Source organism: Cygnus olor, chromosome Z (assembly GCF_009769625.2).
Source record: "Cygnus olor isolate bCygOlo1 chromosome Z, bCygOlo1.pri.v2, whole genome shotgun sequence".
Classification (NCBI taxonomy): domain Eukaryota; kingdom Metazoa; phylum Chordata; class Aves; order Anseriformes; family Anatidae; genus Cygnus; species Cygnus olor.
The window spans coordinates 65787413-65813317 of NC_049198.1; the positions used below are offsets into that span (position 1 = coordinate 65787413).

Genomic DNA, 25905 nt, shown 5'->3' on the forward strand with positions numbered 1-25905 from the left:
TTAGATTGTAAGGACCTTGGAAAATTGAGAGGTGGTGTAGACATTAGTATAGTTGATAGCCTGCTGCCTGCATGGGTAAGGGAAAATGGGCAGAAAGGGAAGTATGGCTCAGAAACATGCAGTGCATGTGTAACAGCAAGATGGGAGAAAATGCTTGCAGATATTCTGACTGAACAAGCTGTTCAAGTATGTAAGACAGACTTTCTCCAGGGGGGTGCAAATGCGAGCTAACAGTGCTAAGTGCTTTTAAAACAGGTCTCAGTCCTTCTCTGCCTGGACGCTGTAGGGTGTAGCAGAGCCTTTGTGAGCAGAGCAGGCGGCGATAAACTAGCAAACTGCTACTTTAACACAAATTGCTAGTTAACATGGTCCTGTCCATAGTTAAGCGTGCAGAGGTGAGATTCTCAAGTGTACTTGATGAGATGGAAGTTGTGTTATGCCTGAGAGCATTCAGTAGTCCACCGCTCCTTCCTGTTCTCAGAACCAGCAGGGTAGTCTCACCCACCCATTATGCTGGCTCTGGCATCAGCACAGGTGCCCTGACTCAAGGTGAAACATAATGCAATGTCTCAGCTAAAATTATGTGAGGCAGACTCATTTTAACAGCTAGCTGTTTCTTCATTAACTGTCTTGGTTCCTTTCAGGAGTTCCTTGCAGTAAGTGACCACTGGGGTTGGAAGCAGAGGGTGACATTGTACTACAAAGAAAGCCAGAAACTGTTGAGCCCAGCACCCAAAGACAAATGCAAAAGGACAGTATCGTCTGCTTCTCTGGGTTGCCATTGTGTCTAACCTGTTAAGAATTCCAGTGATTATTTCTTTTTTTTTTTGCATGCTACATTGTGTCTAACCTGGCATATACAGCTTCTGATTGCAGTTTTAGCAAGGTCACTGTCAGGCTTACAAGAGCTTTCAGCTGCTTTTTATTAATCATTCTTCCAGGATTTGTTATAGTTTCTCCTTCCTCAGCTGCAGAGGTGAAGAATGTAGGTGAAAGAATCAATGTGATCTTTAACTGCTGTAGCATAAACATTCGTGCAAAAGAGTTTTTTTCTATGTAGGACTGCTGCTGAGCCAAAAAATCTGGATGGTATGGGTCATTAGGATGAGAAAAGCACTTTCCTGAGCTTCTGAAGAGTGGGAGAGCTTTCTTGTGTGTCTATGAGCATATGACACCTACATCTGCAAGCTTGCAAACGTTGATGGAAAAGTATAATGGCACAGGGTATTTTCCTGGAGCTGTAGTGAAGTTCGTCTGGTTGTTTGAAAAATACCCAGGCTGTGTTTGCACACTGTGAGGCTTGCTGATGTGTTGTTGGCCAGTAGTAGATGCGCACCTGCAAATCGATGGAGTGGAGCAGACCTGGGATTTACACTTGCAGTAGCAGGGGAAGCAGCCTGGCAGATGCTCAGGAGATGTAAGATGCTTTTTGAGCTTCTTGTCTGATCCTCCTAGGGTATGCTTCGCTGTCTCCTTGGTTATAGCTGGCTGCTCCAGAGTTTAAAAAGCCCAGACAAGAAGCAAGGAGAATATTCATTCAGCCTCATTGCCTTTGCACTGGAGCCTTCACTTGGGCTGCTTTGTGTCGTGCCGTGGGATAGAGAACAGGTACCTGATGAAACAAGTGCTTTCTAACTGATCAAACCCAGGAGCACTGCTTTCCATGTGGTGAACTAGTTTTTGCATATAATAATGTCCTGGTTCTGACTGGGATAAAGTTATTTTTCTTCCTTGGAGTTGGTATGGTGCTGTGTTTTGGATTTAGGGTGAGAACAATGCTGATAACACACCGATGTTTTAGTTGTCGCAGAGCAGTGCTTGCAGAGAGCCAAGGCCTTCTCAGTTTCTCACGCTGCTCTGCCAGCAAGGGGGCTGGGGGTGCACCAGGAGCTGGGAGGGGACAGAATCAGGACAGGTGACCCAAACTGGCCAAAGGGATGTCCTGTACCGTGTGGCGTCATGTGGGACAATAAAACAGGGGGCTGCCGCTGAGCGGGCTGCAGCTGCTTTGGGAGTGGATGGAGATCAGTCAGTGAGTGGTGAGCCATTTCATAGTGCAGCACTTCTTTTTACTTCTTTCCTTTTCTTTGGTCTTTTCTTTCTTTCATGCTAAACTCTCCTTGGAGGTCGAGACAAGTTCTTGCACTTCTACCTTTCTCAATTTTCTTCCACATCCCACTGCACTGGGGGGGGGGGGGGGGTGGGACTGGGGGGCGAGCTGCTGGGGTTAAACCACAGCAGTCTGTTTGCATCCAATGTGGGGCTCGAAGGGTTGAGGTATCAGTAAGTGTGACTAAAGTGTGACAGAGAGAACAGAATTGTTTATAATATATTATAATTATTATATTTGTTTAATAGTTGCTGGTTGTAATGCTGATTTATTTGCTCATAACATTGTTTTATGTAACCCTTTTCTTGCTGTATACGCTCCCGGTTTCACTGCTTATTGCCTCTGGGAGCTTGTAAAAGGTTGATTTGGGTTTTGTTAGCTTGCTGTACTGTGTGACACTCACTTATTATATGATAAAAGCACTAGCCATGAGTGTAATCTGTTATTTGTGCTCAGTATTGCTATCTCCCTCGTACTTTGGGAACCATCTCTTGTAAACTGTTAACAATTACACATTTCGCCTTTTCTCTGGGAGCCAACCCATGGAGGAGACAATGAATGATACCTTCCCCTCCTCCTCCAGCTCCTGGCCAGTTGCAGTAACTTAAGTATTTTGAATGTCTGTGGGATGTTCAACCAGCATGTTCCTATCTCTGTGTCTCCAAAATGTGGTTTGTTTTTTTGGTTTTGTTTGTTTGTTTTCCCCCCTAAGGTTAAGAATATCTTAGAATATCAGTCAGAGATCTGCACCTAGGCAGGATGGTTATGGGTGGTGAGATGTAAGGGAGGATATGGGCAGGTATCTGTCACAGTTATCACCTTTGGACTTCACCCCTGAACAAGTGAGGACTCCTAAGAAAATAAACTGGTGGAATGTTTGGAAGAAATGTGCCCCTACCCTGGCAGTGCCAGAGAATTACAGATTGCTGCACTATGCCCATGAAGCAATAGCACCCTCAAGGGGAACGGAAGGTCTCTGGACTGTGGCCGAATCAGGGAGCCAAGCCTTAATGGTATCAGTTGCCCCTATAGCATGAAAAAACAGTAGAAACAGGAGTCAATTTGTTCAGTAAGGATAGAAGCTTCTCCTGGGAGGGGGCAGGAGGAAAAAGAGGATGAGGCAGGCTGCTCTGCAGCAGTGGCATCGTGACTGCAGGAGGGGGAAGAGGCAGATCTCATAAGTCAAGAACCAACATGGGTGAGCTACAAGATAAGTGAAAAGGTTTCAGCTGTCATCCAAGCGAGCACATTGTTACCTGGCTGCTCTGGAGCTGGGATAATGGGGCCAGTAGCCTGGAATTAGAGGGTGGGGAAGCGAAGCAGCTGGGATCCCTCGCTAGGGAGGGGGTCATTGACAAAGCACTTGGAAATGGGGCATGAGCCCTCAGACTATGGAGGCGACTGTGTGGAAAAGGAGTGTTTGTTACCTGGGGAAAACAGATGAAACTGTCATAATTAAAACGCAAAGCAGATCTCTTACTTTCCCAAGACTGTGAACAATGAGCATTTTCAAACCACCTCTTTTCTGCTCATTCCACCCCACCTGTTTTTAAAGGTGACAAGGCCTGGAGCACTTGGAATGTGTTTTCTTGCCTAGAGAGCTGGATTCAGGCACTCAGCTCAAGCATTGTGCTGGCATGGTGACTTGGGAGGTTCAGAAGCTGACAGCTGCCTGCGGCTGCCCCTTCCTCCAGGCTGAAGGAAGGTGTGAAAAAAGGGTGCTCCCAGCAGAGTCAAATCCTCTGAGGGAGAAGGCAGTGAGGGAGAAGGCAGTATGCTTTATTGCTTTCACTGCACACAGTTGCTTCAGCAGGTCATGGGCTCCATCACCATCACTACCTCTTCTATCATTGCCTCCCCCTGTGGCCACTCCAGATCATTTCCAAGAACTTTTTTTTTTTTTGACAGAGAGGCAGGGAATAAAACCCTTTTGCCATCCTGAAGTGCTCCCTCTCTGCAAATGAGTTCCTGTCTCTGAGGTTCCCTCTGCTGTACTATCCTTTCCTAATTCCTGGAGGCTTCTTGTTTGTTGCAAAGATTTTCTGTCTCCAGCTTTCCACCACACTTATCCTGTGTTCTCACAGATGCCACACATCAGGCAAGCATTTGAGAGCAGGGATTCTCATGTACTGAGTGTGTTAGACAAGAAAAGTGATGAGGAACCATGCAATGAGAAAAACTCACTTCAGACCTCTGCAATGCCTGAAAGTTTTGTTCTGTATTATGTCTGTTGTGCTGTTTTTCAGACTGGCCATTGTGAGCAGGTGTCCTGGTTTGGGCTGGGATTTTTCTTCCTTGGAGCTGGTATGGTGCTGTGTTTTGGATTTAGGGCGAGAACAATGCTGATAACACACCGATGTTTTAGTTGTTGCAGAGCAGTGCTCACATAGAGCCAAGGACTTCTCAGTTTCGCACACTGCCCCACCACCGAGGAGGCTGGGGGTGCACCAGGAGCTGGACGGGACGCAGCCAGGACAGCTGGCCCAAATGGACCACAGGGATGTCCCGTGCCATGGGGCGTCATGTGGGACAATAAAAATGGGTGGGGGGGCACTGCTTGGGGTCTGGCTGGACATCGTCCAGCAGGTGGTGAGCAGCTGCACCGTGCACCTATTGCTTTATATGTTATAATTTTTATTTTTTTCTCTTCATTTTCTGTCCTGGTGAAAGAAGTCTCGGTGCGTGAAGCCCACAAGGGGCTCCCGGTGAAGCTCGGTGCCCCACAAAGCGGCGTGCCGTCTGTGGGGGCTGCCCGAACCGGGGCCCCCCGAGCCCCCACAGTCCCCGAGCCTCTGCCCTGCGGCCCTGCCCGCCTCGGCGGGGCCTGCCCCACAGGCGGCCCGGGGCTGGGCCCCGTCCCCCGGGCCACGCCGAGCCCGGCCGGGCCGCGCCGCGCCACTCAGCCGGGGGCGTCCCTAGGGAAGGGAGGCGAGGGGAAGGCGGCTCCGAGGGGAGTTGCCATGGCGCTGGGGAAGGGGAGGGCGGCCGGGGGCCTCTCCCCTCCCCGCCCCGCTGAGTGACGGCCGGGCCGGGCCGTGCCGTGCTGTGCCGGGCCGGACCCCCGCCCCCCCGGCTCGGCTCGGCTCGGCTCGGCTCGGCGGCGGCTGCGGTAAGCGGGGCGGCGGGCACGGCACGGCACGGGGGGGACGGGACGGGTCCGTGGAGGAGAAGCCGGGGGGGTTCGAGCCTGTCCCCCTCGCCTGGGGCGCCGGCACCTGCCGCGGGTGCCTCTCGCAGCGGGTGGAGGAGCCTCCGCCGGTGCCCCCTGGCAGCCCCTGTGCGCCTCGTTCGTGTGTGTCTTTCGCCGTCTCCGTCTGCCGTCAGGGCTCTCTTCCTCCCTGCCCTTAGGCATGGCTGGGTGTCGCTGCCTGGCCCTCGCTGAGCTGCCGGGTGGTTTTTGCCCAGGACACCGTGGCAAGGCCGTGCTGGGGTCCGACCCGGCTCGCAGCAGAGCTCCCCTCCTTGTACGGGCACATCCCGGAGCCCCTGGAGGTGGAGACCCCCGCCGCCCGGCAGGAGTTTTTCTCCTGCTCGGTCGTGGTGAACGGGGTAAGCACACCGCAAGTGCTGTCCTAGGTCAGACTGAAGTTTGTCCGCCTCAGGGTTCCCCGGTTGGCAGCAACCACTTGGAAGGGCAAAGAAACAAGTCCGCAGCCATGCGCCCCCAGAGCAGTGCCCCGCTCCAGCAACGTCTGGTTTTGCTGCTCTCAGAGCCGGAGGTGGCATCTTCACTCTGTTAGCCCTTGAACGGTCATGTGAAGGTCCTACTTCTGTTAAATTTTTCCTTCGAACATGTCACACAGCTTCCCCCAAGTGCTTACTGCTGCTGGAACAGTACTCATCTTGCTCCTGAGTTTGCTAGGCGTCAGCCTGCCTCAGGCTTAGGAGCAGTGCCCGCACGGGGCGTTGCCCCAGGGCTTGCTCCCCAGCAGTGGGACGAGGTCAGGGACATGCGGAGGTGCCCTTGCTACCCACCTGTTCACCCTGCTTTGCCCCGGGCTGTCTGGCAGGGCCTGTCTTTATATGCAGGTATGGCTTGGTAAGACACAAGACACGGTGTCCAGATGCAGCCCCCCTGGTGCTTAGCGGAGGGAATAACCCCCCCCCATGAGCCTGCTGGCTCCAGCAGTGACATGGGCATGTCCCCTGCCATTCCTGTGCCAGCACACCTGCGCTTGCAGCCCTTGTCACCAGGGCTCAGCAAGTTGTCCCACGAGCTGCAGAACCAGCGGAAGACTCACTTTCTGGTGGACTGATGTCCGTCCTCGCTATGTTCCTGCTGTGACTGCCCCAGCTCTGCCACAGGGAGCGGCTCCTTCTCTCAGTGCTTCTGGTGCCCCACTTGTTCCCGCAGACACCCCAGCTCTCCCCTTGTTCCCCGTCCATCAGCTGCAGGAGGTGTCCAGGCTGGCTCCACAGCTGGCCGTTTGCGTGGCTGCACTGCTTGACAAGAAGTTTGGGCTTGAGTCCTGTAAGAGATTTTGTTTAAGTTGGCTTTAAGGTTTGTCAGAGGACTGAGAGGATGTGCAAGAATGCAGTCTTTATTTTGGAAGACAGCTGGAGCTAATTTGCTCCTCTCATCTGCACGGCATGCATCTAGGGTTTGCACCTGGGTGATTGACTGGGGGCTAAGGGCAGGCACTGAAAACACTTCTCTTGAGTTTGTAGGTGGGCACTCAAGGTAGTAGTTTTTCAAAAAAGAACCCACCTAAAAACCAACCCTGATATTTATCTTCTAAGTTATGTCGAAAGCCAAAGAACAAGAAATTGTAGCAGCGACAGAGGTGTTGGGTGACATTGGTTTGTTATTTTTGTGCTGTAAGAATAATAGCTCCAAACTTTGTTTCAGGTTAACACTTAGCCATGCATTAAAAAAAATCATAAATCAAAATCCAGCTTGAGTCAAATGGGAACTGTTCTCAAGCCAAGCTGTCCCTCACAAGATTAACTCCTGCCTCTCGTGCTGCTTAAAACCAGTGGCTTAGGATGCGCTGAGCCCTCCGTGTACAGTCCCTGCCTCTGCTGCAGCCTGCCTTCTCGTCCTTCCTTTCTGCTGGGGTCCTCAGGGCCTTGAGGGGTGGTCCCGCAGGTCCCTCCCACCAGCAGTGCCTCTGCTGCTCCTGGCAAGGGTCTCTGCCTCCAAACTTGTCATGCCTACCCCCTTCTGTGCCCTTCTGGCCCAACAGGGACAAGGTCCTGGGCGCTCTTCCAGTGTGTTGGATGTCTTCTTCGGACCCTGAGACCTAACGTCTTGTCGTGGTGGTGGTCCATACAAATTCTGATTTATTTTTTGAGGAACATCTGCTTAAAGTTGTGATGGGGTCAGCCCTATTCGACTTCTGCGTATTGTGCATGTGTTTTGTTGTGACGCCTCCTTCACTGCCTGAACGAAGTTTATCGGAAGGTTTAATTAAAAGTAACAAGAGATCAAAGCTGTAGTCTTGGGAAGGCACTGAGAACAGGCCTGGTGGAACAGGCCTGTGGTGAACCGGGTTAATTCTTTCCCAAATGCCCAGAAGTGTGTGGAGGAGCATCCATCGTGCGGCCTGCGGGCTCCCGGCCTGCTCGCCTCCCGCTGCCACAGCCTCCGTCCCTCACGGCCAGGTCCGTGCCTGCGGGACATCTCTCCCCGCGATGGGGACAGAGATGGAGGTGCACGAACACAGCTCCTCATGGTCTGTGTGCCTCCAGGTCGGGGTCCCGGGACCTCCCCGCCTCCCAGCTCTGCCTCTCACGGCTCCTGATAAGCGAGGCATCGCGCCCAGGTGGCGAGTGGCAGGAATGTGGGAACGGCGGGCGGGCGGGCACGCCAGGGGAGGCCGAGCCTCCCAGCAGATGACGGCTCTAAATTTAAGGGCTCGCTGTCGAGCCGCTACGCGTTAATGTGCCCTTTCGTGGGCAGGCTAAAGATAATTTTCCTATCTGGAGCTGCAGCTGCCTTACAAGTCGTGTGGAAAAACCTCCCTTCTAAGGGAAACTTGCTTTAAATAAATTAGAGTTGAATATCCTCTGCAAGAAGTGAGCCAGAAAGCGTAAATACGGGACTGTGGAACAGAAGGAACCTTTCTGGTAAAAATCGGGAGTTGGACACGCTGAGGTGTGCCATGGTGCTGCACAGCTAGCCCTGCTGCATGCCTCGAGCACGCTGGCTGCAGCAGCACGACTGTCGCTGGTTTTCCCACAAAAGTCACAGGTCTGGGGTCTGGTCCAGAGCGGTTCATGAGCACGTTACTGCCACTTCTCTTCTCACAGGGTGTGCTTAGGTGTGCTGTAGCACCCAGGTCAGCTGCTTACTGACACGTGCTGTTCCCTGAGGGTGGGCTGCTAGCAGCACGCTTAAGTGCATGAGCAGGAGCAGGTAATGCTTCCTGATCAACTCGTGGCTTCACGGCACTAGCCCTGCAGGAAGGAGCGCTGAGGTCTGCAGCCTTGTGGAGATTTGCAGGGCCCAGAGGGACTCAGCGATGCTGCAGATCCTCTCTCCCGCCTGGCCACCGCTCTGCCGGCAGTGCCACGTGCAAGGTGGTGCTCGTAAGGGTGGGTGAGCTGCAGGCTTTACCATCTGCGGTTTATTGCCCCCCAAAGAGAGGAATGCCTGGGACACAACCCAGCATTGGTTGGAGCCAGGTGTCCCTAGCCAGAGCCCCATGCTGAAACATCCTTGGTGCTGCCCTGCGAGTCTGTGGTGGGGCGAGGTGCTCCCGATGTCATGCTGCTGTGGTGGCCCTGGGTCGTTACGTGCATCTGGAAGTGGTCAGGGGGGCCTGAGCAATCTGACCTGGCTTCAGAGCCAGCCACGCTTTGAGCATAAATCTTGTGCAACTCCGTGATAGCCAGCATTCCCCCACCAGCAGGGCTGTGGGGTCATGTTTCATGCATTCACTGCTATGCTCCGTGTTTTCATTTCAGGTCCTGTTTCGGCGTAAGAGTGAGATTCACAGGACTGCTCTAAGATGTCTTACAGAAAGGAGCTAGAGAAATACCGAGACCTGGATGAAGACAAGATTCTTGGTGCCCTGACGGAGGAGGAGCTCAGGAAGCTGGAGAATGAACTGGAAGAGCTGGATCCTGATGTAAGTCATTTTTAAATGAGGTTTGGTAGGTGGTAAATCCCACACAGTTGTGTGCAAATGTGCTGTGTTAGTAACCAGTACCTCGGTGGGGTCCTTTGCAGAGCCTGTACTCAGTGCAGGAATGGGAGAGGCTGGCCCCAGACGGGCAGGAGCAGTTGTGCTCCTGCACCGTGGGCACAGGCTCTATGTGGGGCTTTGTTTTTGCAGTGTCTCCCTGCCTGTGCCCAGTGTGCATGCTGTGGTGTGACCAGCACTGTACTGGTCTCTGGCCCAGTGATTAAATGGCCAGGCTTTTGGAGTAAAACATGCTGATAGTTTTGTTGTTGTACACTGCTTTTCACAGCAGGGTCTTAGCCTATGCTTGGGCTTCTTACACTGTTCTGACACCCTTATATTTTAGGAAGAGCTGCCTTTATATTTAGGAACCTGTGGGAATGGATCACTACTTCTCATCAGGCCACATTCAGGCAGTGTTTTGGGTTTTGTGGGCTGGGTGGTTTTTTTCATAGCAAACTCCGAATGGCCAGTATTTTCCTCCCTGTAGTCAGAAAAGCAAACCCCAGAGTTCTGCAAACTGGGCTATTTGCTTTCTAGCCTCCCAACATCATCTGGAGCAGCACAAATGCAGACACTGGGCCTGCTGATGCCAAACAGTGAAAACCTTTTGTAGGCAAGGCTGTCCTGTGGCAGGGGCAGGGGCTGCGCAGAGCCAACTGGCAGGCCTTTGGGTTACAGCAGCGTTAGATGATGAGGCTGGGCACTGCCAAGTGAGAAATTGTTCCTGCAACGTGCGGTTAATGTTTCGGTGGGAAATGATGGGCAGTGTAGATTGCATCATCAGTGCTTTTAATTGCAGCATCAACACAGAAGAGTAATTAAGAGGTGGCAGGCTACCTCCCGGATTATGTGTGTGTGCCGGTAGGCTGGTTACACCTGGCCCAGGAGATGTGGAGATGGACAGGGTTCTGTGAAAGGTGTGGAAAGGTAGAATAATGGTGAATGCCCATCCATGCAGGTGTGGCTTGGGTACCCAAGCTGCATTCTCACCTTGCACAGCATGAAGCCCGAGGAAGAAAGCTGTTCCTTGCGCCTCCTGGCTGGTGCATTAGGTGGTGTTCTGCTGAGTTGCCTACCAAGGTTGGCTGTGGCTAAATACTTGCTATTAGTAATCGTTCTTCCCAGGCTTTTCACTGGAACAGATTTAAATTAAAGTGAATTACTGAGGTGGGCACAAAAAAATCAGCGTCTTGTTGAAAATCACCTTGGGTGTCTTAAAAAAATAAATGTTGCCTTCTGTCCAGCAAAGAACATGCTTAGTGTCAGATCTGGGAATAGACTTACTTATTGCATTAAGGCTGTTCTATATTTAAATATAAGCAGGTGCTTACGTGCCGTTTGTGTCAGGCACAAAGCAACTTCCTGCGGCAGCTGACGTGGCTGAGTAACGAGGAGACAGCTTGAAAAAGGGCTGGGGCTCTGGGGCTGGGGAGCTGCAGGCACCGCTGCCGTTCTGGCCTGGCCTTCTCTGCGAGGCCCTGCCCGCAGATGTGTGGTGGGTCATGGCCAGCAGCAGGGACCACCACGACTCTCTGCTGGAAAGACGTGGGGATTTTTCCAGGCTGATGTTCATGGGACACAGCCTCCACCTCCAGTGGGGTCAGCTGGCACATGGACGGGCGCATAGGGAGGAGATCTGCTGAGCTTAGGAGGTATCAAAGATGGTGAGCATGTGGGAGGAGGCTAGGAAGAGCAGGAGGGGATGGCTGAGAGCCCCCAGAGAAAGGGATGGAGCTGCTGTTGTAGAGAAGCATCCACTTGGCAGCATGGAGATCTTGCCGTGGAGCTGGTGTTTGAAATCTCATGCTGGAGGAGGGAAGGAGCATCGTGTCTTAGCTGAGATGGGAGCCATTGGGGCTGGATGGAGACAGGTTTTGAGAAAAAAATTGTCCAACAATGTGGAAGAAAGGCGGTGCAAGAGAAGTGGATAGGGGGTGAGTGTGTGAGGGATGGAGGCCTGGCCTGCAGAGGTGACCTGTGTTTCTCCCCCTGTGCCCAGAACGCATTGCTGCCGGCGGGGCTCAGACAGAGGGATCAGACGCAAAAGCCACCAACCGGCCCGTTCAAAAGGGAAGAACTCATGGCCCACCTGGAACAGCAGGCAAAGGATGTTAAAGACAGAGAAGACTTGGTTCCTTTCACAGGCAAAAAGAGAGGTATGGTCATCCCTCGCACCGCGGTGCGAGCACGTGGGCATGTCAGTGTTGCAAGGCCCCCGGTGCTGCCTTTCTCAAAGCTTCCTGCCCCTTCTTAGTGATCCTTGTGCCTTGCTGGGGGAGAGCTTGTTTTAAATCGGTTTGACAAAAAAATGAGTTCTCCTTGAAAGATGCAAATGAAAAGATGTCACTGAGCCCCATCAGGAAGATTTAGCAGCTTCAAGCGTGCCTGAGCCCGGCTGTGGTCACCAGCCTGGCTAGCACGGCAGCAGGAGGCAGTGCTAAGCCAGAGGCATTTTGGGTTTTCAGCTTCCGTGCTGAATTAATTATACTTCAGCCCGATGCAATCTCAGACACGTTAAACATCGTTTCACCTGTAACAGGCTGCTGAGTGAAGACACGGTTTGTATCGAGTGTCAGCCAGGGACGGTAAATTACTTTTTCATTATATTATATAATATATACATAATATACATATGTATGTATATATAATATATTTTTATATAAAATATTATATATATACATTTTAAATTGCACGCTGCCTATTTTTGCAGAGCAGCTGTGGCCCCTCTGGGAGGAGATGAGCAGTTTTCGCCCAGCGCCGTTTATAGCTGCCTCCATCTCTCTCCGGGAGAGCCCACCGCGCAGTTGCTTCTTCCTTGGGGCTAAATTTAGCTGCCTCTGCGTCTGCACAGCCCCGAGCGGCTGGATTGTTGTTTCTCTCCTCCGGTGTTGCTGACTCTGGTTTCAGAGAGGGGACGAAAATAGCCCCAGCTGGTATGCCAGGCCCTGCGCTCGCTATCTCCCTTCGGCGATGCAGGGCTGTCTCAGGGGAGGGGGCTGCTGCAGGATGCTGCCTGCCCCGCTGCTGGTGTCTCCTCACAGCCTTCTCCTGGCCAGCCGTGGTGGAGGTGACCCTGCCCAGCTTGTGTCCACCTTCGGAAGCCCAAGGGTTGCAGAGGGGAGCGCTGCTTCCCGCCTGTCCCTGCTCCGCTCATGGTGGGGTGGCAGCAGGGTGGTTCGGTGGGTGACATGCCTGCCACTGCCCTCAGGCATGTGGACACGAACCAGGCTCCTGTGCGGGACAGCAGAGAGCTGTCGGGTTCCCCCAGGGAAGGACAGGAAAGGGGATACCAACAGGGGGAGCAAACCCACTGGTTTGCACCTTCAGCTGGTAAAAAGGCCTGGTCCTTGGCATGTCAGTGTCCCAGGAGGCAGAGCAGGGAGGCAACCCTCTCGAGTGCCCTCTGCGCCTCTCCCCCTGCCCAGGTGCCCTCTGCAGCCCTGTTGAGCCAGACCAGCTGCCCCGAGCCTGCTTCTCCTTGTGTCTCTGCTGCCCACGTGCACACTTGATGACTGAGTGCTGTCCCTGCCTGCTGCCAGACCTCCTCCACCACCTCCTCCACCACCCTCGTTTCAATACTGTGCCGCTGTGCACTTGGAGAGGTCTCAGAGACAGGACTGGCCCTGCACGGCACTGGATCCAGGCCTCTGGCCTCCCTTGGTCCACCCAAATGTTGGCAAACTGCATTCCTTTTACATTTCTGTGATGCAGCCTTCAAAGAAGTGAAGTCCTTCTGTATCAGGCTGTGCTTTCAGAGCACCAAGCATTGGAAAGTAGTTCCGTATGAAAGTGCCACGAGGCTGTTGCAGGTACCACCACACTGACAAAAGCATCCTGCTCCACAGCTGGAGGTGTCTGGCACATTGTCCCCTGTCACATTGCAGTAGGATGCAGACCTGCTAGTGGGAAGGGGTTCTTTACCTGCTCTGATCTTTTATCTAGGTCCTCGTGCCCCCCTGCCCTTTCCACCCTGTGAATCCCACCCCACAGAAACGCGTTGTCACGGGCAGCACAGCCCTGCTCTGCGGCGGTGGGACGGGTGCTGCGGCTGTGCTGAGCGTGACCTCACTTTGCATTTACAGGGAAAGCTTGGATCCCCAAGGAGAAGCAGATGGATCCTGTTCTGGAAAGTGTGACTCTGGAGCCGGAGCTGGAGGAAGCCCTCGCTAATGCCTCTGATGCAGAGCTCTGTGACATTGCTGGTAAAACAGCTACACGTGACTCGGGGTTTGAGTTATTTAGCTACTGATTTATCTTTGCTCTTTTGTGGGATGTGAGCTATTGAGCTCTTTGCTGTTTATGCGAATGCCGTTGGTTTTGACAGGATTTGTTTCTTCGTAAGAAAGGAAACATATATTTAGAGTTACTTGCAGCCCAGCACCCCCGTGTGATTCAGTCAGGAGCATGGACCAGAGCTGAAGAGGGAGAAGCAGGATTTATCCATGGGCTGTTTGTTTCTCTTTTCTCTGCCACTGAACCTGGCAAACTGCAGCTCATCTCCTTGGGGAACACAGCTCCCTTTAAGTCAAACCTCTAGGAAACAATCAAACAGACCCAGTGAAATCTGAATTTCTTGTTCTGCCTATTAATGGAGCTGTCAGGCTGGGGTCTTTCAAAGCGTGGTGTGCCATTCACTGGAGCAGCCAAGCCCCATGCAAACCAAGAAGTGCTGACATGGTCCCTGCTCTGAAGGGGTTCAAGCCTCTATTTAGGTTAAATTCAAGCACTGCCCCATTGCTGCTTTTCAGGCCGTGGTGTCTGAGTGGAGGAGACCCCCTGCAAACCTCCTTGCTGTGCTGCTTTAGAGAAGACAGTGTCGGTATCTTGCCAAAGCCAGCAGCATGGACATAGCTCTGTGGCTGAGACGGGAAATGCCTCAACCAAAGGAGTGTATGAACACCTCTTGGTTGCTTTGCCAGGCTCACATGTCCTCTGGTCTAGCTCTTGGTGGGGAATTCACTCCTGTTGGCTTCTCCCTCTGGTTCTGTCTCCTTCTGATGTCCATACTCCACATACTCCACAGCAGTGTCCTCCCTGCTGCAAGATAGCCTGTAGGATAACCACACCAAGCAGACATCTTCCATGCAGTAATACCATCTTCAGGCTCAGAAATGCATTTCTGCACTAGGGCTTCCAATGCACTTACCCTGGCTGAGCATTGCATTTCTTGTTTTTGCTATTTTACTGTGCTTCTAATATCCTGTAAAGCACTTCTCTCTAAAATACATCTTTCTAAGCTCCAGACCTGTGCAGCAATTACCTTCACAGAGAAATGCTGCTGAGGGCACTTTGTTCTGCAGGTCTGGGGAGAACACACTCGAGAGCTGATGTGCTACAAGCTGTGCTGAAAGCTCAGTATTGACAGTGTTGCTTTTCCAAGTTTGCCAAGACTGTGAAACAGATCCTGCCTCTTTCACAGGGCTCACTGTCAGCCATGGCACATTGGCTCCCTTCCTTGGCAAGCCCGGTAGGATAGTTCTTGTGGGTGGCTCCCAAAAAGTCCTGGAACGGTTTCTGTGCCTTTGGTCCACTGGGGGAGGCAACATAAACTCTATCTCAGAAAGAGAGCAGAAGGGCAAAACCACATGGCTGTAATAGTAAATCCTTCTCTGCTTGCAGTCCAGGTGTTTACGGTCCTGGCTGGTCGAGGGTTTTTGTTGTTGCACTAAGCTGCATGTGGGGCGGGGTGTCCAAAGTGCTGAGCCTGCAAATTGCTTTTCCTAGCAGCCTGGCACTCCTGAAAATTCAAGTCTGTGGCAGAGAAAACGGAGACAAACAGACTTGAAGCTGCTTGGCTATGTGACATCCAGCTGGGGACGTGCAGCGGGGGAAGAGCACGGCAGTGGCTGCTGCCACCATTTGCTGCCACCACCCCTGCCCTTGCAGCCCAGAGCTGGGAGTCATGGTGGGCTCTCACCACAACACATGTCCCTCACGTGAAGGGTGCCAGGGAGAGCCTTCTGCTCCTGCAGCCCTTCTTGGCTGAAGCACTGAGCAAATGGTGGCTGACAGGTGCCAACCACACGTCCCATGAGTGGCTCAAGGGGAAGTGAACTGCATTGGTGGTTGCAGGCTTGAATTTTAGGCAGAGATTGGTCTTTCATTTGTTTTGATCACTGTGCCTGTCCTGAGGTCAATATTTGTTTCTATGTGCCTGTATATGACAAGTGCCCACATGTCTGCATTTTTCTGCAGAAAGTCATATAGTTATTTAAAAAAAAAAAACAAACACACAATTCAAAACATTTATTTCCAAAGATAAAATTTCTGTGAGTGAAAGGAGTATTTATAAACAGTATCTATCTTTGCCCAGCTGTTTCTAAGCCATTGGCTTCCCCCTGCTCTTCAGCAGCTGGCAAGAATGTCAGCAGCTCCCCGCGGGCATGTTTCTGTGTGCATCTGCATATTGGTTTTGCAGTCCTGAGTCTGAGATGCACAAATTGTCAGAAGTTTGGCGTTTGGGTTCCTACAGTCCTTGAACTGTGTCCATACCATCACTTCCTGCATTTCAGCCAAGCCAACAGAGCTTTAGGTTCTCACTTCCACATGTTAAGAAGTACAAACACTGACTCAGAGCACCCCTGCTTGTTGCTGGGCTAGGACAGACTGCGCTGCTGTGCTTCGTGTGGCAGTCACCCGTGTGTAGCTGTCGGAGGGGTTGTTTTGGATCTGTGTGCGTGACACAGCCATCTCAAAACCTGGGGTATTACAGAGCGTGGCACATGCCCAGGTGAGCGGGGTGATGAGGATGTGCAGGCTCCTGCTGGACTGGACCCTGAGATTAAATCCCAGTGATGACTTTTTTTTAGTTTTATCTTCCCCACTGTATTTTCACATGATGCTGAGTTGAGGCTGCTCTTGGGGAGCCTTGGCTGTTTGTTTGCTGTCCATGCAGCAACATTCCCCTTCTCTGAGTCAAGCTGTACTGGCATGAATAAGGGTGCATTCGAGCCCTGTTGTGTGTCTGTGACAGCTGGGGGGTGGTCCCACCTTTGTGCGTTGTTTTTAGCTTGTACAGAAAAACGCGGTGTGCTGCTGACCCCATCCTGGGCAGCACAGGCGCGAGTGTCTTCTCCTGGCTGCGAAGCCCGCAATAACTCGAGGCTTTTCTCCTTTTCTTTTATCTGTAGCCATCCTTGGCATGCACACCTTGATGAGTAACCAGCAGTACTACGAGGCGCTGGGGAGCAGCACTATCGTGAACAAAGAAGGGCTTAACAGTGAGTGATCCAGAGCGCTTCGCAGGCTGCAGCCTTTCCCTGCCAGCTTGGACACAGAGGCAAAGTGGGAATTATTTTTAGGCTGAGGGCTGGGTTTTTATTTTCACTGGACTCTTTCCACCCCTGCCACACTCGTGTGTGAGCAAAGACCCCTTCCTTGGCTGGCATGCAATTGCTACAGCTGTCCAGCCCTGGGCTGGTGCCTGCCAGGGAGACGCTTTCTCTGCAGTCTGCCATCTCCTGGTGTTCACTGGGGAACTGGCTTTTCTGGGACATTGCCCCTTCCTAGGGGAGCTGTGTGGGTGAAGGCGATTCCTCCCAGAGACAACTCACACCTCACCTAGGGAGATCAGCTGGAAACGTTAATCCACTCTGAGCAGAAAAGGTGTCTCCTGGACAGTCTTTCCTACCAAAATCATTTCTTCATGTCAAAAGTGAAGCACATCACTTTCTAAAGGAGGTGAAAACATTTCTTCTGTCAGTCTTTCCAAGTGAAACCTGAGAAGAGAGGACAGGAACCACTCAGAGGAATGGTGGTGCTGTCCTGTGCTCCCAGAGCTTGCTTGGCTGAGGAAGCTGCTGCACCAGATCATCCCTGATCCCCACTTGGACACTGAGCCATTGACTGCAACTCTTTGGATGCAGCCATCCAGCCAGTTCCTTACCCGCTGAACAGTCTGTCCGTCAAATCCACATCTCTCCAATGTAGAGACAAGGAAATTGTGTGGGACCACCTCAAAATCTGGACTGTTAGAGCAGTCTGTGATTGCTGGCGCAGGCTCTGGTGCATCCTTGCCCTATGCCCACCAGTGCCCCCAGCCCTGTCCCCGCCCAGGAGGAGCACAGCCCAGGGAGTGTCCCTGCATGGGTGGCATGCCTGCCACCGGCTCTGGTCCCTGACAGCACGTGGCAGCAAGCACAAGCTGCCCTGTGCTGGTTGCCCCCAGTGCCAGGCAGCATTTCAGGACACACATGGGTGTGGGTAGGTCTGGCAAGTGCTTGTGCAGTCTTTCGTCTCTATCTGCCTCTCAGATCATACCTCCCTCCCAGTGCTGCTCCTGGAAGGGGGACAACACACCTAAGGAGGATGTGCTGCTACTCTGCTTCTGTTTTTGCCCATCTTGCTTTTCACTTGCAGGCGTGATTAAACCCACGCAGTACAAGCCAGTTCCTGATGAGGAGCCAAACTCGACGGACGTGGAAGAAACTCTGAAACGAATACAGAACAATGATCCTGACCTCGAGGAAGTCAACTTTAACAATATTATGGTATGTGCTCCTTCCTGCTCTCCTCTCTCACCAACAGCACCAAACAGAGGGCAGAGCCCAAGCCTGCTTTGCTGTGCAGGGTAATGCCATACCACTGCATGTAGCCAGACAAGAAGCTCCAGCACTTCCCACCTTTTGGGCAGGAGGGATTGCTGCCTGCTGTGGCATAATGATGTGGAGTTGGTGGCAGGAGAGTGCCGTCAGCTGCCTGGAGGAGCTATGTTGTGTTGAGGGCAGGTGCAGAAAACCACCTCCAGCCTGTCTGGTTTGAAGTGTTCCAAGTTGTTTTAGTGGTTTAGTCAGCCACATATGTTGGAGGGGATGTTTATGTGAGGTAAAATGGTGGGAAGGAAAATGGCTTCTTAATCTTGACACTTGCCAAGCAAATATGAAGAAACCTCCCTTCTTGTATGTAACCCAATCCACCTCCCACCCATCCCTTCTTTGGGGCTCCTTTTCTTCTTGTAGAAAGCAAACCAGGACATGGCACCACTTTTTACGTGGCCTCTGGGCACATACATGTACTGAAAAATACAGCTGCTGTCTGTCCCCTGACTTGAGGACCCCCAGCCCGTGGGGTTTGTGGGATGATGATGCATTCATATGGCAGGAACATTAACAGCATGTACATGTTAAAAACACCTGTGCAATGCCACCTGCACCTTTCTGTAATGTAAAGGTCTTTACTTTTATTTGTTTGACACCAGCCATGTGATCTTGCAGATGAAAATGCTTGCATCTGACAACAGTATCTAAAATGTTCAATAAGCAAAAAATAACCCATTTTGCTGAACTCAGAATAAGCAGCATAGATTTATTTTCTGGGCTGGGACCTAGCATGGCAAATGTTAGCCAGAAATATATTATTCTATAGCAACAGTTACATTGTTTTACATTGCTTTATTATAGTCAGAAGTGACTGTGGTTTGTTCTACAGGGAGATCATTTCAAGTCTTTCTGGATAGGTGGAAATTTTCCATAACATTACATGGCTGTTGCTCAGTGCTGTCATCTATACTTAAAAGCACAGGAGCAGTGCTTTGTTGGCTCATGGATCCTGGCTACACACACCCCCATGAGCCTATGTTCTCAAGTAGCTGAGTTTCTAGGTAATTAAATTAAACATCAGAGATGTTGCATCTTGAAATTAAGGCAGTGAGCTATCAGCAGAGTGGGAAATGGGATGATGTCATCGCCACAGTCCTCAGGATATGTCGATTATAGCTAGAGAACTTGAAAAAACATTCATCAGCCCCTTTCTAAATTACTTCAGTGTGTTTGATGTTGATCTCAATAATAATTTTGAAATACTATTTAAATGTATTGCATATCCTTCATACGGATGATGACCTAACTCTGGTTTTCTGCATTTCTTTTCACAGAATATTCCCATACCAGCTTTAAAAGCCTGTGCTGAAGCACTGAAGACTAACACCTATGTGAAGAAGTTCAGCATAGTTGGAACGAGGAGCAACGATCCTGTTGCTTTCGTAAGTATGATGCCACACAGTGTCAGCTACTTGTGATAACGTTGTGACAGGGCTTGTTCTTAGGCAAGGTATTTTTGGACTCACGCACTTGCTGCTTCGTCACTGGGCATATTCTGCACCTCAGGTTTTGGTGCAGGTGTTTCAGTCCCAAGCAGTAATGAAAGCCAGAAGCAGACCTCAATTCCTTTGCTTCCCTTTTCAGGGGTGGAGGTTTCAGTTGTTTATTCCAGAACACAGTCCTTTAGTCCCAGTAGGTCTGATATTTGCCCGCAAGATTCTTCCAGAAGAAGAGTGGGTGGGCAAGACCTGTGGTGATATGGTTGTGGAGGAAGCCTTGGACGCAGGGAACCTGTCTGTGTTCCAGACAGAGGCTTCTCCCTGACTTCTGTGATGGGAAGCACTGCAGCTCCATGCAGGAGCAGTGCAGGGAGGAGGCAGGGCTGACCCCCTGCCACCACCACGCTGGCTTTAAAAGAGGGACAAAGAGAAGGGCTGTCACAGGGCAGCCGCAGGTGTGGACCGTCACCTTTTGGGGTGGCGTTAAACATTTATCGGTACGAGGCGCTGCTGTGCCCTCCAGCACACTCAGGTGCAAGAATGCCCCAGGAATAGGAGGGAATCCCCTTTGCCACCAGGTCCTCCAGGTATCCCCCAGAGCAGAGGGGTTCCGGGGTGCTCTGGCCCCGCATGTCTCATGCCAGCTCTTCCTGTCCACCTCTGCCCACAGGCGCTGGCAGAAATGCTGAAGGTCAACAACACGCTGAAGAGCCTGAACGTGGAGTCAAACTTCATCTCTGGGGCCGGCATCCTGGCTCTCGTTGAATCGCTCCAGGGTAACACAGCCCTGGTGGAGCTTCGAATTGACAACCAGGTAAAGTAGAGCATAGATGGTCAGGAGCTGTGGTCAGGTGAAAATGTCCTGTTTGCTGGAGGTCAAGTGGCTGGACAAGGTGGAGGGTGACTTAAGGTGGCCATGGGCTTAAATAACAATGGTTACTTAGTAAAAATTAAATTTTTCCTGCAGTGCAGGGAAGGAGCAGATGACACGGTAGGAGGGCTGTGGAGTGTGCAGTGGTACAGATGCCTTGGCAAGTTTGGCTTCTCCAGAAACCAAACCAGGGGGTGGAAGTAAAGCAGACAAGCTATTAGGAGCTCTGGGGCAGGTGACTGTGAGGTCAAAATGGTGTTCTCTGGGCTCCTCTTCACTGCAAGTTTCTTCAAGAAATAGTCTGTGAGGAAGAGAACTTGTGTGAGGTGTGTGCTGGAAGAGTTGGAGCCACTGGGATGTACCAGGAACAGGCCAGCAGGCATTCCAGCTGGATGGACCAGCAGATCCAGAAGGAGAGGAGAGGGTGAGATGAGCAGATACCTGCTCATTCTGAATCGCCCTCTGACCTAACCAGCGTGGCAGCGACTGTGAGACTCGCTGTATTTCCAAGCAGGGGGCGACAGAGATGAGGGCAAGCTGCCTACAACAATTAAGCTTTAAAAGACTCGAGTGCCCCCCTACATAGCAAGGTAGAAGCAGAAGCTGGTCCATCCCTGGGCCAGCTGGTGGCAGCTGAGGGACTGAGGGCTGTCGCTGAATTGACAGCAGCAAGAGGATGACGCCTGCACTCACATGCTTCTCTGTTTTCTCTTTCCACAGAGCCAGCCCTTGGGCAACAACGTGGAAATGGAAATTGCGAACATGCTGGAAAAAAACACCACCCTGCTGAAGTTTGGGTACCATTTCACCCAGCAAGGTCCCCGGCTCCGTGCGTCCAATGCCATGATGAACAACAACGACCTCGGTGAGTGGGGCAGGCTGCAGGCCCCGTGGCTGCCTGTGGGCAATCCCTGGCAGGAGAAGGACAGAACCTTGTTAAAAAAAAGTTTAAAAGCTTGAAGGCTGTGGTGGGTGTGCTCGAGTCAGATACCAGCTCTTGAAGGGCCTGGTGGGGCCAGTTGTGCTCCAAACCCGGAGACACTGTGGAGCCCAAACACCCAGAAGAAAGTGTTTCTGGCCATAACGGAGGGTCTTGATGGGAAGGTGTGAGAGCTGTTAATGTGCTTCGGCAATAACGTGCGTGATATGGCACACAGGTTGCGAGCTGACAGCACTTGTGATTCCTGCCAACTGCTCGTCTTCCTCCAGTTTCATTTCCACTTTAACAAGGAGATGAAAAATAGGAGAGTTGAACTTTGAAGGCAGTGGGGCTTGGCCCATCCCCCTCAGTAAAGCAAACTGGAAGTTTTCTAGGGAGAGGTGGGAAGCCACATGGCTTGGAGTTATATTTATACTCTCAATGAAGTGATCAGAACCGCTTGTGAAGGAAAACGTGGGCAAGCCTGTAAAGTGCTGTTTCAGCTAATGAACGTGGCAGAGGCTTTCCACTGCTTGGCTTCAAGGTGCTGTAGAGCACTGGAAACCTGTCCAAAGGAGCAATATTGGAAGTACCAGCACTGCTTGGGTAAGCAGGGTGGCTATAAACATGACCTCCAAACACTTCTGAGCAGCCACAGACAACGTGACGGGGAGAAATGAGCAGAAGTTTGCAGACCAATTGTTTGCATGCTGGGACACAACACTTCCCTAGAAGTTAGCCCAGCGCCGAGGGACAAAGCGAGTGGCTGCCCTGCCCTGGTGCTGGGGAGAGCCCTCTCCCAGGGACCTCCGGCCACCAGCGCTGCTGAGGCACCTCCAGGAAGGAGCAGTCAGCAGGCAGGGTCTGAGGAAAGACCTAAGATATAAATGCCAGTTGGCAAGGAATGGTGAAAAGCTGGAAACCTGTATTTTAATCCGCGGGAGGTTCACCCCATACAGGGTCCTTCACTCCTTCATGAACCAACTTTGGGTTTAAAAACCATAGAGAAATAGCTTTAAGTGGCTGTCAAACAGATGATAAATATATGTATTTGTTTTAATAAAAAGGCAGTCTTGCTTCAGACAGTAAGTACTATGCTGTTATGAAACATGGCCAAGCATAGAGCTACGTGCCAGTTCTTCACTAACCACACAGAATACTTACTACAGTTCACTGGGTTATTTATTCTGCCTGCTGCTGCATTTCTGGTCACTAGAGAGCTGCTCCAGGAAAGGATTACTATTTTCTGTCTTGTAGAGCAAGGTTTTTAACGAACGTGAGTACACAGTATTCAACTAAAAGATCTGGAGCTAATGTTTTAATTTTTCCTGCGTTGAAAGGAAGGAGTGTACAGCTTTGCCTCCCATGCAGCAGTTGTACGTTTTGTCTCTTTGACCATTAAGATCTGCATTTGTGTCTGATTTGGTTCTTGTTTGCAGCTCGCATTCATCGGTGTCATGGTCTCTGGCAATAGCTTCTCAGCTCTGCACCTGGACAACGTATAAGTATAGAAAACTTTTATTTTCCTCCCTGTCAGCAATAGCTCTCTGCTGCACTCCAGCGCTCTTGCCTACCATCACCTGACGCTGCCAGAGCTTGGTCTTGGTCCTGTAGCTTCTGTTCTCTGAGATGCCCTGCCTGAGCCAGCTGTGACGGCATTTACATTCATCCCCATGAGCTAACTTCTGCATCCTCTTTACGCTTTTTTTTTTTTCCTTACACACATCTTGAAAAGTCATAGATGCAGCTGTCAGAGTTGCAAATCAACTTTAAGAGTAGATACAAAGCTGCTTTGACCACGTTAACCACGATTGAATGGCTGGAGGCACAAGGTATAAGTAAAAAAAATGGTGTGTTTTTTTAATTTGAGAGGGTGACTAGGAAAAACTAGCAGAAAAAAAACCTGTGGCGTCTATCTCCTGCTGTCTTCACATCGGTCAGTGTCAGATGCCTTCTAGCAGAGGTGCTTTAGCCAACATCAGATTACAAAGACAACTGCATGAAATACACTTGGAGTAAGGCAGGTAAGGCTCAAAGTAGCTTTTGGCCATAACAAAGGGACAGAAACCTCAGCTTACTTTCCTTCACTTTAAACTCTCTAGGGCTGTACCTGCTGCTTAAAGCTGGAACTCAGCAGCTCACGCTATTCTCTTTCTCTCCTGGCAGAAATTATGTCTCCAAGATCTTTCTCACAGCGGGTAAGCCACACCTGCCATCCCCGTCCTCCCCCTGCCGCGACTGACTCCTCTTCCTCTTCTTTTTCAGTGAGGAAGAGGAGACTTGCGGAGCTGAACGGGCCTATTTTTCCCAAGTGCAGAACTGGAGTGTAGTTCCTGGCTACGGAGATCATCCCCAGTGATCTGTGCTACACTGTGGAAAGCCAAAGGCAAAAGTGCCTTGACAGAGTATGTGTGGTGCCTCGGTTCTGTTTTACGCACTAACGGTTTAAGTTAACTAGTGGCTGTAGTAGAAGATTTTTATCCAGTAGGACTGTTGGTGTTTTCTGTAGAGTTGGAAACTATTCAAGCCAGTAACAACCTGACAATTTTATGCAATCTCGGTTTAGAGTGCATCCCAGTGTGAAAGTGACTTAATTAACCTGGGACCTAACTTTTCTATAAACTTTCTGCACGGTGTTTCATATAGTTAGGATGTGGTATGCATGAGTGAAAAGATTCAACTGTTTCACACAAATTACAGAAGTATCAAAAAAAACTTTATTTTTTTCGAAATTGATCTCAAATATCTATAGAGGAGCAACTAGTTTAACAAGCACTTCTGCTATCCAGAAATATGGCTGATTTCAGGAATTGTGAATTGTACTTTTTTACTGGCATTTGCTGAGTCAATTAGCTGGAGATGCTGTTTCAAATGCATCCCTGCATTTCTTAAAAAAGACTGATTCCCTACCCTTATCCCCCCAGTTAAATTTAAATTAAGGCCACCAATTATAAAATAAAACTCTCAAAAACTGACGTTGGAGGATGGGTTAATATTGTTCTATCCTGTGCATATCTGAATAAAAACATCACCCTTAGAGACCTGATGCAAACACCAACTCCCCAGAAATAGCCAAGCTAATCAGTAAATGACAGTCCTCTCTTCTAGTCCTCACCCCTGTCAGTTACACGACGACAAAAGTGCGTGTCCAGATTTTCACCAGAAACAAGTCAAATCCTCTCTCCACTGCTGTGTTGAGATGATCCTGGCCATTAATTAAATTTTGTTATGTTGGGGATTGTTTTGCTTACTTCCCCCCCCTAACATCTGCATAAATGCAACACTGAACACTGCGCCCTAGGAAAGCTGCTAACAGAAACATCCCGACTGTGAATTTCTCCTGCACGCAGCCTGGCAGCTTTTTGTCAGCCCACCACCCATCCTCTAGCCCGGGAGCAATTCCCCCAGGAACACGCAGCTCCCAGGCGTGCTGTGGATCGAACCCAGGACTGTCCCATCCGAAATGCCTGCTGTTATCATGGCTGGGATCCTGGTCAGTATGAAGACTTGCCTGGCAGAACTGTTGCTGTACTAAAGCCTTATTCTTGGTCTGATGAAAACATGGCCTAGCAAATTACTAGGATTTGTCTGTATGCATCTGTTAAGAGTAAAGTTCTGCAGCCTCTTGCACGTACTCCAGGAAAGCCCCCAGATTTCTACAGAGCTTGTGCACAAATACAATTTGGCTCTGAAAAATAAAGCAAACACTATACTGTCAGCGATGTGGGAAACATACTTGTTGCTCTTCAAATCTTAATAAATATGCCAATGATGCCAAATGAAACGCTTCACTATAGCTTCTTCTTCCTGCCCCCCCCAGCCCTGCAAGTTCCATTTCATAAAATTAAAAGAATACAGAAAAAACATGCTTGAAGACATATTAAAAAATAATAATAAAAAAAAAGGCAGACAGCCTCCTACCATATATACTGCAAATACTTCAACTAATTCATCAGACCAGAGCCACACAGTTCCCGCTGAGCCATCCACCTAAATCTGCGTGGTTTGGGCTCAGCAGTCCCACTGACTTGAGAAGAACAAATGCACCTTGTGTTCTGCTCTGGGAAACCCTGATGGTGCTCGGAAACCTGAACATGCAAGGAGGCACCTGCCTGGCAGCAACGCTGCCGTGATGGCAGCATTTTGTCTCGAACAACAACAAAAGCCCTTTAAAAAAATAACACTTTATCCTCTGTTTTGCTGTAGCAGCATCCACTTTAACCACACAGTTCACACATGCATTAAGCTGATGGGATCGCTCCAGGTTCCTCAGCTGATCCTTAACTCACGGAGCTGCTTTGCTCAGCGCCAGGCTTTGTGGAGAAAGGCATCAAGTTGTGCAGCAACAGAGCTACAAAATGGTGATGTTTAGGGGCAAACGGATCCCTGTTTTGTCCCAGCAGCTCTCCAGAAAAGGGGAAAAAGCCATGGGGTGATTGCAGCACCTGGCAGGCACAGCCAGTCCCGCGTAACTCTCACCTTCTCTTACTTCTCTCACTGCAGTGCCTGGATCCCCACACGCAGCACCTCACAGTTCCCATGGCAAGTCCTTACTGGTAGGAATTGCACAAAATCCAGAAGCTGCTCAGGGGATAACTTGCAAGAGATGAAGGATGCACCTTACCCTCCCCCTCACCTCCCTGCGGCAGAGGGAACCTCTCTGGGCCTCCCTCCATCTGTACTTCTCAACCCCCTCCCCTCTCCTGCCTTAGTGCACAAGGACAAGAAGAGGTCCTGTGGCCCTCCTCTGCCTCTGAGGTAGGATCTCCCGCTGCCAGGAGCTCTCAGGACTGTACCTTGCAGCCACGTCTCCCAGGTGGCAGACGGCTAGCTGGTTTT

The 25905-nt window shown here is 50.8% G+C and overlaps 1 protein-coding gene across 4 annotated transcripts; it reads left to right on the forward strand.

Moving 5' to 3' along the window:
* Positions 1 to 1950: 1950 nt before the first annotated feature.
* Positions 1951 to 24002, forward strand: TMOD1 (tropomodulin 1). Of its 4 annotated transcripts, none has more exons than XM_040541916.1 (11): positions 1951 to 2039; positions 9020 to 9183; positions 11240 to 11396; positions 13323 to 13442; positions 16371 to 16460; positions 17599 to 17729; positions 19112 to 19219; positions 19947 to 20090; positions 20868 to 21012; positions 22506 to 22571; positions 23332 to 24002. In XM_040541916.1, exons 2-10 carry the CDS (start codon positions 9064 to 9066, stop codon positions 22538 to 22540), a joined length of 1050 nt encoding a protein of 349 aa, XP_040397850.1. In that variant the 5' UTR covers positions 1951 to 2039; positions 9020 to 9063; the 3' UTR covers positions 22541 to 22571; positions 23332 to 24002. The 4 variants fall into 4 exon arrangements, with proteins under 4 accessions (XP_040397850.1, XP_040397851.1, XP_040397848.1 ...); XM_040541917.1 differs by having other exon boundaries at positions 22506 to 22565; XM_040541914.1 differs by lacking the exon at positions 22506 to 22571 and having other exon boundaries at positions 23332 to 24000.
* Positions 24003 to 25905: the final 1903 nt, after the last annotated feature.

Bases quoted from the DNA above. Each gene is read 5' to 3' on its own strand.
- TMOD1 (XM_040541914.1), top strand. From the start codon at position 9,064: ATGTCTTACAGAAAGGAGCTAGAGAAATACCGAGACCTGGATGAAGAC. The intron at 11,397-13,322 runs GTATGGTCATCC...TTGCATTTACAG, and splicing joins TTTCACAGGCAAAAAGAGAG to GGAAAGCTTGGATCCCCAAG. The intron at 17,730-19,111 runs GTATGTGCTCCT...TTCTTTTCACAG, and splicing joins TCAACTTTAACAATATTATG to AATATTCCCATACCAGCTTT.